General features: G+C 51.6%; 5 protein-coding genes across 5 annotated transcripts; 3 read left to right on the top strand and 2 right to left on the bottom strand.

Moving 5' to 3' along the window:
- Positions 1–4,422: 4,422 nt before the first annotated feature.
- Positions 4,423–5,846, top strand: J4E84_006737 (uncharacterized protein; the record flags this gene model as incomplete). Its single annotated transcript, XM_049389324.1, has 2 exons — positions 4,423–4,464; positions 4,539–5,846. 2 exons carry the CDS (start codon positions 4,423–4,425, stop codon positions 5,844–5,846), a joined length of 1,350 nt encoding a protein of 449 aa, XP_049243033.1.
- A 269-nt stretch (positions 5,847–6,115) lies between these two features.
- Positions 6,116–7,913, bottom strand: J4E84_006736 (uncharacterized protein; the record flags this gene model as incomplete). Its single annotated transcript, XM_049389323.1, has 4 exons — positions 6,116–6,635; positions 6,692–7,507; positions 7,563–7,662; positions 7,724–7,913. 4 exons carry the CDS (start codon positions 7,911–7,913, stop codon positions 6,116–6,118), a joined length of 1,626 nt encoding a protein of 541 aa, XP_049243032.1.
- Positions 7,914–8,492: 579 nt separating this feature from the next.
- On the bottom strand, positions 8,493–10,247 carry J4E84_006735 (uncharacterized protein; the record flags this gene model as incomplete). Its single annotated transcript, XM_049389322.1, has 4 exons — positions 8,493–8,886; positions 8,938–9,448; positions 9,512–9,855; positions 9,907–10,247. The coding sequence occupies 4 exons, from the start codon at positions 10,245–10,247 to the stop codon at positions 8,493–8,495; spliced, it is 1,590 nt and encodes a 529-aa protein (XP_049243031.1).
- A 2,655-nt stretch (positions 10,248–12,902) lies between these two features.
- J4E84_006734 (uncharacterized protein) lies at positions 12,903–13,626 on the top strand (the record flags this gene model as incomplete). The annotated part of the gene is made up of 3 exons (XM_049389321.1): positions 12,903–12,905; positions 12,958–13,154; positions 13,209–13,626. The coding sequence occupies 3 exons, from the start codon at positions 12,903–12,905 to the stop codon at positions 13,624–13,626; spliced, it is 618 nt and encodes a 205-aa protein (XP_049243030.1).
- Positions 13,627–14,331: 705 nt separating this feature from the next.
- J4E84_006733 (uncharacterized protein) lies at positions 14,332–16,171 on the top strand (the record flags this gene model as incomplete). The annotated part of the gene is made up of 3 exons (XM_049389320.1): positions 14,332–14,659; positions 14,710–16,060; positions 16,114–16,171. The coding sequence occupies 3 exons, from the start codon at positions 14,332–14,334 to the stop codon at positions 16,169–16,171; spliced, it is 1,737 nt and encodes a 578-aa protein (XP_049243029.1).
- Between the last annotated feature and the right edge of the window lie 1,278 nt (positions 16,172–17,449).

The raw sequence follows: 17,449 nt of genomic DNA, 5'->3' as shown, positions 1-17,449 counted from the left end.
AGAACTATGGATGACCATACGGCAAAGTCCTGTTTACGTCATGACGGGTTTCCCTGAGGCAATGCAAGACATTGCTCACAACACCTCTCTAGTGAAATGCAACTTTCCTATTGGACCAACAGTGAACGACCAGGATCTACGAAAACGCCATGAAAGCATCGCATTTCCTATGTGGGACGAGATTTGGGAGATGCGTTTTAGAGATGCCTTGTACGATACAGAGCCACCGCTCCCATCGTGGATTGACCTCCGCCGTGAAGATACCGTTCCGGAAGTCGTCCAAGATGCACGGCCTGACTCACCAGAAGCGCCGAGGAGCACGGGGGAAGCAAGAAGACGCGAAATAGAGGAGGACACAATGTACGCAAGATGGGGAGAGAGTTGGTACAACCGATAAGGAGAGCGAAAGCGACGACAGATACGAAATGGAAGAGGTACCACAGGATTCTTGAGTGCAGTGAGGGATGTTGAGGACGGGCTTCCCTACATGTAGAGATGTATGGTTTAGCTGGATGGATCGTGGTGGTCAAATGGAAAAGACTACAAGGCCTGCACCTTGTCTTAGTTTATGCTGTATACTATTACAACAGCGACGAAACTCGATCAATATAGACATCTTACTTAGGACCAAATGAATCAGCTGATTAACTTTTGACAGCTACCAACATATCTGAGTATGTCATTGCGCTCATACGTCAAAAGTTAATCGACATCACCACCCGCGCATTCGGCCTCTCCGAGCGCATTCGTGATCTGCTCACCTCGTTTTATTTCAGGATTAACCCTCGAGCGCTCGTACAACAAGTTTCAACCGGTGTACCGACAAGAACACTGAGCTGCTAAACCCGCACTTTGTCATCCGGATCTGAGCAATGATTGAAAGTAATAATCATGCTTGTCGCACGAATCGATAGACCTAGGCTACGATAGTGTTGTCTGCGAAGAGTCCGCTGACTACAGTAACTTCGATGACGACGAAGCAACTGAGCCTACCACTCGCGATGTTTGCCCTGGTTGTAGAACAAGGTGGGTATGTGTATATGTTTTACGATGCGACTGCTACAATCGTACTGCTTTCGATATGGACGGTAATGAGGGCAGAGAGCTCATGCCACGCAAATGACAGCATGTACACGATGTTCAACTTCGTAGGGGTGTGTTCTTTCGGCACAATCCTGAGAGTATGACAACTTATGCGGCGACCATTCCAAAGAGTGTAGAGCGGGTAGAGGAGACGGTGGTCGTGGGTCGTTGGTCGTTCGGGGGTCCAACCTGTCGTTGCACGGGCGTAGGCATATGACGTGGTGTAGCTTATTGGAGTAGGTTCCGCGTGTACAACTCGACAGGCACTGTGTTGGAAGTTCGTAGTGGGAGGATCTGATGCAGAGCAAGTACGAAAAAGCGCGTCACTTGATCTAGTCCCCTCCGTCAGCTCTTCGACCCATGCGACTTGGAGGACTGCGACAGAGAAGTTACCAACTTGCGCGCGAGACCTCAATGAACCCCGATCAGCTCTGTCCCTTTCGCGATACAAGTGATCTGCTGGTGGTGGCATCTCCGCTCAGCAACACCTCTCTCATGGTCCATGGAGCCCGATGTAGTACGAGCCATTGTGGACACTGTCCTTCACTGCTGCAGGTTCGGGCGCTGAATGCAAAGCAGCTCGTTCAGTCGCTATCCTCAATCAAAGCCTGGTGCGATTCACTTTCGTAGGGTGAGGTCGTTGTTGTTGTTGTGTTAGTTAGGAGGCGGCTATCAGCAGAGCGCAACAGCGCGCGTCGCTGTGTCACCCCTGCCGCCAAGAAAGACCCCCGCTCCTCTCGCTGATGGCTTGTCGCGCATCCATGAGTGTGGCGTGGAGTACCCAACGACGGCCACCATACTTCGCTGCCAGCAACCAGTAGATGGTTCCAGATTTCCCATCTAGCATCGGAGACCACTTATGCGATATCGAAAAACCCGTATTGCCAGGCGCCGAGGTTTACACACACCGTTCTCCACGCGGAACAAATCTAGGCCGCGCAGTCTAAGCCGAGGCCTTCGTTCTTCTTCTTCCTCCACGAGCAGATCCGTTCGTGAGCACTAAACGTTCACTCGTGCAGATACGCAGGAGCACATGGCATTGATTCCATCGAGCATGTCACATCCAAACAACACGCGCGCTGTGAGCGATTTTCACACGCGTCCCAATTCGAGTCCTCCACCGCCGTCCGACCTTCCCCCCATCTTTCGACTACCTCGCGAGCTTCGAGACATCATCTACGACTACTACATTCGCTGCGATGGTGGCTATATCTTCGATGCAGAAACCCGAAAGGTCATGCGAAGGAATGGAGAGCCTGTATGCTACGCGCTGGCGTTTACGTGCAAACAAGCCGCATCAGAATTAGCAGGACTACCTTTTGGGTTGAATTCGCTTACCTTCTCTTCCACCAGTTCTCCATCTACGTATGAGAAAGCCGGTCTTCAACATCATGTCGCCCTGAAGCTCAGGTCTTCAAAGCAAGCCCTGCTTGAGCTGTTATCTACCGAGCTCTTCACGCGACCGATGGGACAAGCCGCCGCTAAGAGACATCCAGAGTTTGCTGAACTCGTCGGTGCTTGGGCGCGCGGGAGAGATCCCTACACATTCGGGCATTTCAAGGAAAGCTTTGGTGAAGCCAGATCGATCTGGAACGACTTCGTGGATCACGTTCTAGAGTTGATCTCTGAACACCCCGACTACGCGGAAACTATCAAGGCCTTACAGAGTAGCCTTGCTAATACTACTGCGTCTATTCTAGCCAGTTCGAAAAGCCTTGCGCTCATGCGACTGACAGGATGTCGCGATCTGCTGCGACTAAAAGACGCACATCTCCAACCTTGGCTCATCCTCGATCATGCGGAGCTCCAACGCCTGTCAGATATACTGCCCAGCTTTTTGGAAGTCGAGAGTCCGCGCGAAAACACCGGCTATGACTATTCAGCCGCTGCTGTGGCGCTACAGTTCCTCGCTTCCTGTACCAAGACCATCCGATCTTCCGTCCGCAAGATCATTCTCGAGGAAAATGGCGTATCGATAGCACAGCCTGAATGCCACGGTCGAGGCTTCATTCCCATATGCCAAGAGAATAGATCACTTCAAGTCGAACGCCGCGTTAGCCTGTGGAGAACTGTTTTCGAGGTTTGTCCAAGCCGTCATGAGGGGTACATCCGAGCTGCAGAAAGCAATGAGGAAGACAATTTCCAGGGCGATCGCTTGATGGCCGCTACTATCACAAAGTCGCTCGGGAAATGGGTGACTGAAACAATGGCTCTACAATCCCTTGGGATGTCTGAAGGTTCGCTCACGCTTGTACTGGACGGAGATTCCATTCCACAGCACACAGCCGAGGTATTTCGGACCGTCCAGCGGGATGCTGCATGGCAGGCTGCATTGGATATATGCCTCTCCCGCGATGTATTCGAGTTCAACCCCTCTTGGCTGAGCAGACGCTGCAACAACGCTTTTATCTTCCGAGGGTTACCTGAATTAATCCGCACGCTTTCTACAGGCAGTGCTCCAGTCAGGTGCAATTTTCACTTACATTCGGAGTTCGATCTCGATAGCTCGGTTCAAACACTGCTCGAAAGGTCGGAGCAGCCGTATAGATGGAGGTTTACAGAGGACTGGAGCGTAAGATGGAGCAAGCACAACCCGTACGAGTTTCAGACGGAAGCACCGTTGCCGCCGTGGCATATACTTCGCTGGCGGCATGTTCTACCAAACATCCCTCCCAGGTACGGGAGGCAGCAGCGGATCGAGGTGCATCGCTTCATAAAGAGGATAAGAGCTTGACGCCCTCAGAATGTATGGTCACATCAGGTTGCCTAATTTGCATGATCCCATGTTAGAGTAGGCTGCAGACCTGTTTGGGGTATCATAATAAATAAGGAGATCACCTATATTAATTCCGCGACGTTGTGCACGCCATAATGCATTGTTACACACTAGTGAAGTCCCTCGTTGCGATAGTCAGTGCACTGTCTTCGTACCCATCTAATCCATCCCTCTGGTTACGACATCATCAAGGTAGCGTGCAAGATACACCCAAAGTACCACCGATCACAGTTTCATTCTGTGGAAAAGCCATAGCCTGCATACTCATATATCAACGTTGATATGGGCTGGAGTATATGCGGTAATAGTAGCGGGAACGAGCTCCCGAAGTCTCTTTGAGGTTGCAACGCGGAAAATGCAGGGAATGGCCAAAGCGCACAGTGGATGATGACCCGCCACTCCCCACAAAAAGGACGCCACCACACCGCCGCTTCACCCATTGATGAGGTTCTATCCGCTGCGCATTACTACCTTTTCTTGATACCCCAAACAGTATCCATCATACCGTCAAGGAATGTCTCATGCGTGGTCTGTCCACGCCCCATACTGGCAGAGCCCCAACCATGCCAGTCAATTGGTGGTCGACAGAAACCGCGCTCCTCCTGGTACTGTGCCGCCGAGACCTGTACAAGTAAGTTGTTGCGCGATCGGTCCGTCTACAAAGCAACACTGACGTAAGAAACAGGAACAGCTAAAGAGCATACCAGATGCACTGCCAAAACTAAGACTCATGCTGAATGAAGAGCGCCGGTATAGTTTCAACACCTACACGAATACACAGGGCGTTCGAATCGAGAGACACCCACTTTTACGCGCTACTACGCATACCGTTACTCAGCACTTCCTCATCTCCGAACGAAGGACAGATGGGCACACACGCGAGCATGGCATCGTTACGCGATGGAAGTCGATCAATGGCAAACCGGAGCTTGATATCAAAACCGGTGGAAAGACCGAGTGCATGTCTGCCAGATCTTGGCTGCTAAAACGATATGGCGGCGATGTCACTCGTCGGGACTTATTCAACGAGTGGTTCGATCTTTACCATACGTCGTTTCGATTCATGGATCTTCCACAAGAACTGCGGTTCATGATCTTTGAGGCATCGATAGGGCCGGTATTATGGCCTCATCATAGAGTCACTGAAGAGTCGCAGGCAGCTCTGATGACCGGCCGTCGTGCACATGATGCAACACCTGCATCACAGCATGATCAAAACAACACACCACGTAACTCATCTCCACAAGACGCGGAAACGAACGTCAACACCTGGCCACCGGGAATATCCACCAACGCGCCAAGGCTGAGAGACAAAGTATCCTGCCATCGTCCGCTATCCAGCCGTCCTTACGGATCGACCCGCAAAGCTACCGGTTGGATCAAAACCCTACTACTCGTCAGCAAAGCATTCAGTTCCGAAGCCCAGAAGACGATCTGGGAAAGTACAATCAAGAGATTCGACAACATAGCAACTCTGACCAGAACGATCCCACATCTCGATGCCATCCCATTCAACGCACTGCGACGCGTATCACTCACATTCAGCGACCGCGCATACCTCCGTCTCCTCGGCTACAAAACCACCGCCGAGTTAGCATTCGCGCCGCTCCCCGCTGAGAAAGCTAATCGCTTGAGCGTCCTGACTTCCATCAACAGCATCGAATACCTTGACCTCCACTTCCAAGCTCCCCTACCCTTTCGATTCCTCGGCGATAGACTTCATCCTGTCACGCAGTTCAAGGTTGATCCTGTTGCTATGCAGTGTCAGAAAGTGTGGGTTGAGTGGGTTCTCACACTCTTGTATGAGCAGTTTGTACAAAGGTATGAGGAAGGGGAGAATGTACCAATGGTTTCTGTGAGCGGAGATGTGAAGAACAGTACGAGGTGGGAGTGGGAATCCATATGGAAGAATTTCAAGCATGGAGTCAGGCGGGATTTTGCGGAGAAGGCTGCGGAGATCAAGGCTACGCCTGGTACGATGGTGTAAGTACACTCAGTGTTCGTCAATCCTTCGCACTAACATTGCTTAGCCCGCCGGTTTGCCATTGCTTAGCCCGTGTGGTTGGTTAGAAGCTGCGCGGCCGAAACCCGGTTGTGGATGTGAGGTCGTCGCCGAGTTCAACTGCAGGGGTTAGCTGAACTTGCGGAGCCTATGCCCGGCATCACCTTGATTCATTGAAAAGCACACCGTCATGAAATATAAAGTGATTAGATCTCTCATTGATCTTTTCTGAGTACTCGCAGCATGCAGAAATCTCAGCAGTCCAGACTAATGATCGCAGCACTGCTCCATGGTACCTCCAAACTGATCATACCCTTCCCATCCACTTTTACGCTCTCCCCATACGTCACATTGTCCATGCGCACAGGCTTCCCCTCATCGAGCTCGTAGTTGTAGCTATACCCATCCCAAGTAATACCCGTAATAGCATCACTTCCATTGGCCAGCAGCCTTTGCACCTGAGCTTCCTCCTTGCAGTCGCTCGGTAGCTGGAAAGAGTACTTCTCTACCGGGCGCGCGAAAGGTGTGGTGTAGTTGTTATCGGCGGTCGTGTTGTATGTGTGTAGATCAACGAGGAGAATGCGGGCGAGCGTGTCGTCGACGTGGGCGGCGTATTGGGTTGCGTAGATGGAGGATGAGGGCAGCGAGGAGATCTTGAGTTCAGACTCGGATGAAGGTTTGTGCATGAAGGCTGCGACGGCGACGTTGCCGTAGTATGGCGGCTTGGTGCCTCTTGCTGTGAGGTTCGTCTCGATTGGCTGCCAGGATTGGTAGCTTTATTGATGCTGTCAGCTCACGAACGGTTTCATACTGGAGGAATAGTTACTTACCGGTAGTTTGTTCCTTGGTGCATGTGAGAGCGGGTAAGGTTCTGCGACGCGAGATAGGTGTTCCAGTCTACACCCCACAACGCAGCGCCAAAGCTGTTGCTCAGACCAGGTCGTCCCTGTCGGGCCAGCGAGTTGTGTTCGCCCATGACGAAGGGGACGTTTGGAGCCAGCGCGTCTCCCAGTGCCTTGATGCCATCTTTCACACCAATTTGTTCGTCTGCCTTGGCGAGTACACTGCTGTGGTTCATCAACGTGCCTTGTAGTGTGATGCCGGGATTTGTAGAGACACCCATGTAGTTGTGCGAAGCGATAAGGCCAATGTTCTGCTTCTCGTCTAATCCATGCTTAAAGACTTCAACAGGGTCCAACCTAAAGTAGTCGTTGACTCCGATGCCTGCAAAACTCGGTGCCATGAACTTGGTGCCAGCGAGGTCTGGGCATGCTGCTTTGGTGGCCTCTTCAATGGCAGTCGTGCCGTTCAACCACTCGGAGACATAGTCCGCCTCGGCCCAGCTGTCGTTTCGGTATCCAGAAGCAGTGAAGAGATCGGGCTCGTTGCCGTACTCCCAAAACAACAGGTCGCTTCCTATCGCTTTGCAGGCGTGGGAGACTGATGCCCAGGTTGCAGCTCTTGCAGCGCTGGAGTTGGCGCCCATGTTGAAGCCGTGAACAAATCGCGTGCCCTCAGGCATGGTTTTGTAGGACTCGAAGTAGGACGGGCCAATAGTAATGATCGTTGGGTAGTCGGCGGAGATGTTTGAGCGAATGATGCCGACGATGCTGGTCTCGAGCGATTCATCGAAGATGGCGATATCCCTAAATCTTGAGTAAGCTACATGTATCTAGAATTGCGATGAAGGGGACGTCTTACTGTGTGTTGCCGCCGACGCGAGCAATCGGCATTGAGCCTTGCAGCTTGCCAAGGTTGCTCATGAGATTGTATGAGAAGGCATTGGGATGCGACAGATTGCCTAGAAGCAGTGATCGTTAGTCTAGCTGTCGTGACGATTTGGGATATCGCAGGAGACATACCAGCAAAGTCGGGCCATGACGAGAACTCAAATGAGTAAGATACGAAAGAGTCCAAGGGAACACCGGCATCGTTGGGTGCAGACTTTGGAATCGCAATTGGTTTTGTCCTGGATGAGATGTGAGCAGCCTCGGCCTTTAAAAAAGCACCGAGAGCTGCAACAGCAAGAGAGCGCTTGATTGAGGGTAACATGGTGGGCGTTGGATCGTCGCTGCCATACCTTGAAGACCGTCTGCGCGTTGTTTATGGGCATCGCCGGCAACGGAGATTTTGACTGGGACGTCATGCGGCAATTGAAAAGCATGGCCTCGGTCAATTTTTTGGTATCTTCGCTGGAGATCTGCACTGTATGCGGGGAATTTACTGGGGTAGATGCGTGAAAGCCGGGGTAGCTACCAGCCTCTTTTTCTGTTGGTGACGCGCGCGTGCATGCACGCGTTTGTTTAACCTGGGTTGCGGCTCGAGTTCGGGAACGCTTGTCCAGAGAAGGATAGGCCATCCTCCACTTCCCGAATGACAGTCACAACAACTTCATATGCCGTACCCAGAACCAATTCCCATCATTCTTGGCTTGCAGTAATTACCACACTATAAGTGTCTTATACGTGGAATTATCTACAGCGGGAGTGCATACCTTGGCAGCATCGAATGATTACGCATGAACAGGCAAGTCCGTTTGTCTAGACGCGACTTTCCGGACACGTGCGATGAGTACATATTGAACTTAGTTCCCCACCTCGGAAGGCGTTGTACTACTTCGACCATTCGCATCTAGCTCAATTTCTTCAAAGTCTCAGCATCACTTTCGCCCCATGGGTATACCTCCTCCGTTTGCTTGACCAGCTCTCTGCATTTCTCACTCCTCGGTACGATGTTCACACGATACGGCTTTGGATGGCTTATCAAGCCAGGCTCAAACTCAACGTTGGGCTCTACGAGCTTTCCATTCTCGACAGGCTTCTCGACATTGAAGACAGCTAGCGACTGCGCGATTGTCGCAAAAAGAGCGTTGTCTGCGACATAGCGTCCGGGGCAAACTCGACGCCCGTAGCCAAATGTCCACGTACGTGGATCGGGCTCCGCGGTATGGGTTGGCGTCGTAATGTAGCGTTCGGGACGGAAGGTCATAGGATTAGGGTAGACGGCTGGGTCGTGTGTGAACCACCTACATGCTATCAGCCACGAATACGTCTGCTTCTCGCACTATCATACGTACCAGTTGTTAGGCAAGATCATCGCTCCTTTCGGTATCCTATACCCATTGATGTTATCCTCCTGCGTGCAGGAATGGGGTATTGACATGGGTCCCACAGGATGCCATCGATGCGTCTCCTTCACTACAGCCTCAATATACGGCAAGCTTGATTTGTCGCTGGTGATAGGTAGTCGCTCTCCGCCAATCACACGGTCCAGCTCCTCTTGAGCTTTCTTCTGGACTTCTGGGAAGACGGCCATGGCTAAAAAGAACGTCATCAGCGACGAGACGGTGGTGTCCGCGCCACCCAGGTACATGGATGCAGCGGACCATTTGTTGATGTACTCCATAGATGCGTCTGAGCCGAGAGACTCGATGGCTTGAGAGAGGAATGATGTCTTTGCTTTCTTATCCTGCATCTGCGACTTGACGAAAGCGTAGGGCTCTTCGGCCGTGCGTATCAAGGTCTTTGCCATCTGCCGAGCTGTACGCTTGAAGCCGGTACCTGGACACCAGTCTGGGAGGAAACGTACTTTCCGAAGTCAGCGCGCGTTACTGCATACATGGCAACTCAATGGTATGGAGACGAGCTTACAGAAGGGCATCACGTCTACAGGCCATCTCCCAGGCACACTTGCGTCAGCAAACTCGGCCATCGCTTGACCTGCAATATCTACGAGCGGATCCGGTCCCTTCGCATTCGGCGTATAGCCATATGTGACTCTCAATATGACAGCACCTGCTTCTTTCCTGATGTGTTCAAACAGATCGTTCGGGGATTCCATGACATTCAGGAGGAAATGTGCAGCTTCTTCGTTCTGGACGCGATCAAAGACGGCAAGAGACGTGCTGGAGCTGGCTACTTTCGCGATATTGCGACGATGGTGTTTGAAGTTCTGGTCGGGTTGATGCATCGCCAACGTCTTGGTCCAGCCAATCCTGCTTCTGCGTCAGCCATCTCGATCGCTTGGTATAGGTATAGAAGCGTACATGTCTCCACTGAATACCATATGTGGCCTCCCCGAGTAGATCGCCGCCCGATTGCTTAGCAGCTCTACTGCCAGGTTCGCATCGTTGACGATGACGAACGTTTGGCCCAGAACCGTGACCGAGCTTATGGGACCGTAGAGATCTTTGTGCTTGAGCCAATGATGGCACTCGAGGATTCCAGGCTTGGGCAAGTCATTGATGTTGCCAAGGAGGGGAATGCCTTTGGGACCTGGAGGAAGCGGAAGATCTTGGTTGTTCTTGCGCAAGAAGAAGCGACTGAGTGTGTAAAACACTAGAGTGCCAACGACGATGAGAAGAGGTGTCGTTGCTAGAAACGCCATATTGAGGTCACCTTGCTTGTGCCAGAGACGAACGACGGTACACAACGGAGAAGAGATCTAGCTCTTGAGACGAGACCGAAGGAGTACGTCCATAACATATTGATCTTCATGCTGATTGAGCCGCGCGAACCCTAGAGTTTTTCGCCCTACGCCCGATGAGAGCTCACCTGGGCATATGCTTCGAAACGCTTAGTGTCTGTGGAGTAGTCGCGGGAATATCATTCTTTCAGGGTAGGTAGTACCGCGTGTACAGGCATGCTGCAGGCGTAGTTGCTGACAACCAGTATAGCGCGTCCCATGCCATACTCGGTAGGAGAGCGGAGTGGTCGCTTCCGGAAATAGAAGGACGTGTGTGAGCATGTCGCTGCCTGTGAAATGACCGCGATGTATGCTGATATGCGAGCGATGTGATTCGTGAGGTCGGACCGCGGCCGCGACACGGTGGGCGCCGGGAGACGGGATATGGTGGAGATGGTAGGTATGGTTTGCTGCAATGCTGGTGGGGTCCTGCGAGCCTCGCCCACGCTAGCATGCAGGGCGCTGGAAGGAGCCACAACCGTCGCGGAATTACAGCATGATCACAGAAGAATATCACAGCATGTTCGACAAAATTGAATCGGACGGGTAAACCATTGTATTGATATTGCGAGCGTGAGAGCTGGGAAGAAGTGTTAACAATCATGAAGACCATGCAATAAACATGTGCTGGCCAAGCGGGCGGATATTGCACAATAACACAATCATCCGAAGCCACGCAGCGAGCCAGCGACATGCCAACATCATATCAGTCAACAAATGAAAGCTGCAAAACGTTGTCACTACCAAAGATCTTGGTGCAACAAAAGTCTGTCTCCTCCATTCCTCGCCCTTGAGCCATCAAATCGGCGCAACGGAGTTGAGGAACAAAGGCCTCACCACCTTGAAGGGGGTAGATGAGGTTGTTTAATCTTGCTTCACTGTCCACACTTGCTCAACGTGAAAATCCGTAATGGCAAGCTCTAGCAATTTTAGAAGCGGATATCGATCCCCCATTAAGATAATGGAGAAAGGATGAGAAGAGGTCGAATGTCGAAAAAGACAACTCCCTCAAAGCCAACACCCCACGGGAAGGACATGTATAACGTGTATAGCGTGTGTGACGTGTATGACGTGCATAGCGTGTGTAACGTGTATGACGAACCATAGAACCACAGCGTGTATAACGTGTATGTGCTCAAAAGCCCTCAGTAGCTAAATGCCGACGAAGTCGACATGAAGCATAAGCCCACAACCCTCAGACAACATCCCGAAGGCGTTGTGACCATATTGATCGGCTGGAATTCAAGGTTCCAATGCCGCACGGGTTGGTCAGACCTGTTCCGTGCCCCATCTCCGGGTTGAGCCTCCCGGAGTAAGAGCTTCTCGCTTTTGAGGCCGCTGCAGCAACCTCACCGCGAAAGGCGCTGGAACGTAGTGCGTCGCCTTGTCGATAGTGACGGATACAGCCATCCATGGCCACCAATCGTTGGAGGGGGAGTTCGCGTAGTCGACCGGGGCCATTGCCTAAAGGCAGGGTAGCATCCGACGTATGGGCGAGTCGCTCCCTCCGATTCCGCCGCAGCGGAACCGACTGTTAGAGGGCGTTAACAGTCGTTCTGGGCCATGCACCCGACAACACAGCCCCATCATCAAGTCCCACGCTCACGCGCTAGCCTCGACAATGGGGAAGGGTCAGCTCATGGGAAAACCTCCACACAGGTGGCTTTCATGCATGGCCACAAAGTTGAACGCGTCAACCCACGGGTGCCTTGTAGCAAAATATGCCAGGGGCCATGCGGCCTGTCGAAGACCATCCGAAGACGGCTTCATATCTGTTGGCTTCTTCCTCTGAGATAGGGATCTAAGACTGCCGAAGCTCTTGTTGTGAGCAAGAGGTCCAGCCTCTAAACACCCCATATCCCAGTGTCGGGGGAAAATCCCCTGCTTGCGAGGTCCATGAAATGTTGACGCGTTCGGTTTATATGGTTCGTATAGGACCACCGTCTGACCTAGGGATAGTTCTGCAAAGCAGCTTCCACCCCTAGCGACACTGTGGATTTCAACAATCGTGACGATTCAAACAAATCTGGTTGCTTAGTTAGTACGGGAGACATTGCGCTGGACTGAGAGCAGACTTACCCTCCAAGCCAACGCCTGTGCTGATCCCAGACGATCGGGTGAACTAACACATTGTGACACGCCTTGCAGCGGTCAAGCATTGCGTCCGTTCACCTCCTCGCCTGCGAAAAACCACCTCTCGTCTCGCAAGACAAGAGGGGCACAAGGGGGGATGGGTGGGTTCAGGGGGTGGATAATTCATAGTGGAAGATGTCGACGCTAATCGCGTCCGACGCGTCGACATTGTGCCATGTCAAGACATGGCGAGCAACAAGAGCAGTCCAGAGCCGCAACGGGGATGGAATGAGGGAGTTGTGAGGAAAGGACACGAAGGAAGTCGCGTTGCCTTTATAAGCTGAGACAAGAAGGAGGGGGGCTGGAAGCGAAGAATTTGGGTGTTCGGGAGTTGGCCTGTGTTCTCCTTGGCGGTGGCCCATGCAGTCGCGTCATCGAAGCGAATGGAATGACGAACGACAGCACCAGCACAGGGGCGCGTTTCAACTCTCGCAAGCACGCGACATGGTGAGTTCTGGAATGCAGGTTGTGGTAATGGATAGCTGTTAACACGTGATAGCCTCCCAAACGCCGTGGTCCTCCCACCAAGGCGCCGCCTGTCAAACGCCCCTCGAAGCTCGCGAAAGAGAACGGCATCACTGCGGCGCAAGAGGCGGAGATTCGCGAAGCATTTGGCCTTTTTGCCGTGTCGCATCCCGAACATGAAGACTCCAAGGAGGGAGTGTTGAAGAAAAGTGATGTGCGCAGAGTTCTGATGTAGGTCACGCGAATGCGCCGGAGAGCAGCGCGCCCATGCTAACGAATCCAAAGCTCGCTGAACCTCACACCCGACAAGTCCGAGATGTCGTCCATCTTATCCACCATCGACCCTCTCAATACCGGCTATGTCGAGTTTGTGCCCTTCCTCTCATACGCTGCGATCGCTATACACTCGAAGGAACAAGGGTCCGACGAAGAGGACGACGACGAAGACTTCCAGGGAGAGAGCAACGCGGAAGAAGTTAGCGCGGCATACAAGCTGTTCACACATGGCGCTGCGGGACCGATAACGCTGGGGCATCTGAGGAGGGTAGCAAAGGAACTGCGAGAAGACGTGCCAGACGAAGTCTTGAAAGACATGATCATCGAGGCCAACGGCGGGGTCAAGGGCCAGGAGAAGGACGTGGGAGGGGTTAGTCTCGAAGACTTTGAGAGCGTCATGAAGAGGGCTGGACTGTCTTTCGGTTGAAGCCTTGTGACAACATGCGCGACTCACAGAACGCTGCTCTGCACGATCATTGCGAAGCCCCTACGAATACCACTATCGAACGAGCTCATGGCGCCCCTTCAAGACCTCCCGCAAAAGCATTTCAGCTTCTCGACCTCCCAACGCTCCACCCTACTCGTCTTCTCCATGCTATGCAGACGATACCCCCGCCAGTGAGCGCACTCAATCCCCAGCATGGGAGGCCGGTATACAAAGGAGGAGGCAGTGAAGCCATGGTTTGAGATAGATCATATATCGGGGGAAGACATCTACACGGATCAGGAGACCAGATGTTTGAAAGGATGGACATACGGTGATAACACATCTGTAGTGTGTCTGTAGCATAATCAAAAGATACCACGTCGTCTCGACCTGAATGCGATGCCAAATATAGCCGCCGATAAGCCGGCGCGATTGGATAGTGGCGCGGCAGGGCTGAAGTGGAAATGTTAGTGCCAAGATTCAGGGACCTCACTCAACAAGCACACGAACACGAATGCAGCAGGCTTGCGTAACGCCAATCGCAATTTCACCTCGTCTCCCACTGCTCTGAACACTCACTCCTGTTGTACGTCGCCTGTACCTGTGTTCACATTGCCACACGTCCCTGGCTAACTCGGTTCCAGCTCAGCTCAATGACCGCGCCCTAAACTTGGACCCTTTTCTCCCCTCGTGTCGCCTAGTCCCATGTCCAGTGGAGTTGAGGTCCCCGGAAGCCAACGACGTCCCGGCATCTGGTCCTACTTTAGTTTCACTGGCCCACGCCGCCGCGTCTCCGTCTCCCTACCTCGCAACGTCGACCCCAATCGCGACGCCAGCGACCCCAACGCCAAAGCCGACCGACACTCGCGCCATCGCTCCACGTATTCGGACGCATTCATGAACGACCACAAGGGCAGCGCCGTCATGAACCAAGGGCAGCGCATGCGCTACCTGAAGACAGGTGGCGTCATTGCTTTCATACTGCTTGTGTTATATTTCGTCGCACCGCGCGATGGCATCTCAAGACCGGCAGGTAGGTTGAGGACACATACCGGGGGAGACACGTGCTAACACCGTCATCAGTATCCCGCCCAGCAGGCGGCAACACAGCAGCTGGCGACGCAAAGGCCGAATGCACAAAGTCCTTCTCCAAGGACAAGCCGCTCATCCAGTATGCCCTCATGATCGACGCCGGCAGCACCGGCTCCCGCATCCACGTCTACAAGTTCAACAACTGCGGCCCCAGCCCCGAACTCGAGAGCGAGAACTTCGAGATGACACCCAAGAGAGACGGAGGCTCTGGTCTTTCGGCATACGGCGACAACCCGGAGGCCGCTGCCAAGAGCCTGGACGTGCTCATGGACGTTGCGCTGAAGAACGTGCCCAAGGAATACCAGTCGTGCACACCCGTCGCTGTAAAGGCAACGGCCGGTCTCCGCAAGCTCGGTGAGCAGAAGAGCAATGCCATCCTCGCCGCCGTGCGCCACCACCTCGACAACGACTACCCGTTCCCGCTCGTCTCGGAAGAGAAGAACGGCGTCGAAGTCATGCCTGGCGAGATGGAGGGAGTGTACGCGTGGATCACAGTCAACTACCTCCTAGGCAAGATCGGTGGGCCGGACAAGAACCCTACTGCCGCTGTCCTCGATCTCGGTGGTGGCTCTACCCAAATCATCTTCGAGCCCACCTTCCCTGACACTCCCCGCGGCGGACTCCCCACAGAGCTCGCAAAGGGCGACCACAGATACGAGCTCGACTTCGCCAACCAGAACTTCAATCTCTACCAGCATTCATACCTAGGCTACGGCCTCATGGAAGCCCGTAACAACATCCACAGCACCCTCCTCGCTGGCCTCCACGAGAACAACAAGGACAACAAGGAGTACCTCCAGAAGCCCATCGTCAACCCTTGCATCGCCCCCGGCATGACACGCGAAGTTGAGGTGCAAATGCCCAAGGGTCACGCACTCGGCGACTCCGTCACAGTCAACATGACCGGCCCCGCCACCGCCTCGCCCACCCAATGCCGCGGCCTAGCCGAGAAGACCCTCCACAAAGACGACGAATGCGCCATCGCACCCTGTGCCTTCCGCGGTGTCCACCAGCCACCTTTCGAGCAAACCTTCGCCACCGAAGCCGTATACCTTCTCTCCTACTTCTACGACCGCACCCAAGACCTCGGCATGCCCGAGTCTTTCACCCTCCGCGAGCTACAAGATCTAGCCAACAAGGTGTGCACCGGCGAGAAGGGCTGGGATTCCTTCAACGCTGTGCCAAAGGCTATTGAGGAGCTCAAGGGTAGGCCTGAGTGGTGCTTGGATCTCAACTTTCAATATGAGTTACTGAGGAGTGGATACGGTATGCCAATTGACCGCGAGGTCAAGATTGCGAAGAAGATCAAGGGTAATGAGTTGGGATGGTGTTTGGGTGCTAGGTAAGTTCTTCTTTACGCTTGTTGGGACAGTGACAGTGCTAACGTAATGCCAGTCTTCCACTTCTTGAGGCAAACTCAGGATGGCAGTGCAAGATCAAGCAGGTTCAATAGGCGCCTTTGTTCACAAGAAACCGTTTTATACTAAAGGATGGTGTTTTCTGCCTTGCTCTTTTGGGCATGTCTGCCGCAATATGCATTAGTTGGCGTTCTTCTGGATATTGTGGTGATGCGGGTATGTCAAGTCTCAGATGAGGCCAATCACTGACCGCTAGCCTAGGTGTTGATATAGAACACAATGAATACCCTCGTTCTTATGATCATGCCCCCAACAGCCCGCTCTTGTGCTTACCCAGTATACTCGTCTACTTCTTGGCTAATCTCGCCTCAGCTTCCCTCCCACCTCCACTCCACCTCTCCATCCTTTCCCCCACCTCTCGTCCAGCGTCGCATCATAGACTTGGCGTCTTCTTGCATCCCCTCTAGCAAAGGCCTGATCTGACCAGATCAACCGTGAAGATTGAGGGCCTTGCGGTGGGTAGACACGGTCTTCATTGCGCAGCTCAAGCCAGGAAGGTGCCGGTGACCGAGGCGCAAATCCCGTCTTATAATGTCGCGCTTTGCTAGAAGCTAGCTCTACTTCCTATAGTACTTAACTAAATAATCTTAACGCCTATTAAATAGGTTACTTAACTTAGCTACTACTTATAATAGCTTAAAAGTATAAATTTTTAGTAAAATTTAGTATTTTATATTTTTTTATATACTAAAATTTACTTAAACTATATTAATAATACTAAACTTAATAGCTTTTTACTATATTTAAGTAAGCTATTTTTTTTTTAATATTAAACTAAGCTAATATAAAAATAAAATAATATATACTATACTTATAAGTATACTACTTAGAACTTTACTACTTTTATATAAGTACTTTTTTAGTATACTTTTAAGTAATACTATAGCTACTAAGTATACTAGTATAAATATACTTAGTATAAGCTACTTAAAATTTAGTACTAAATTTTACTAAAAATAAATTTTAGTAAGCTATATAAGCTAGTTTTACTAAAAAAATTACTATAAAAATTACTTAGTAAGACTTTTTAATAATAGTAGTAAAAGTAAATTACTAAAATACTATAAGCTAAATACTATAACTATAGATTATAACTAGTAGCTTCTAGCTAAGACTTAGCTAAAGAATTTAAGTCTCTATACTATACTCTATTTCTCTAAGTCTTCTAATAATTAGATAGGTTAAGTGTTATAGAACGCACCTCTAGATACTTCTTAAAAGTATAGTACGTAATTATACTAGTATAGATTAAGATAAGCTTTTAGAAGCTTTACTACTTAAAAGAGCTTTTTAAGTAAGCTTATAATATAATA

Source organism: Alternaria hordeiaustralica (genome assembly GCF_023758085.1).
Source record: "Alternaria hordeiaustralica strain BMP 2776 chromosome Unknown scaffold_13, whole genome shotgun sequence".
Classification (NCBI taxonomy): domain Eukaryota; kingdom Fungi; phylum Ascomycota; class Dothideomycetes; order Pleosporales; family Pleosporaceae; genus Alternaria; species Alternaria hordeiaustralica.
Note: the sequence above shows the minus strand (reverse complement) of the source record. Positions and strands in the feature narration are given on the sequence as shown.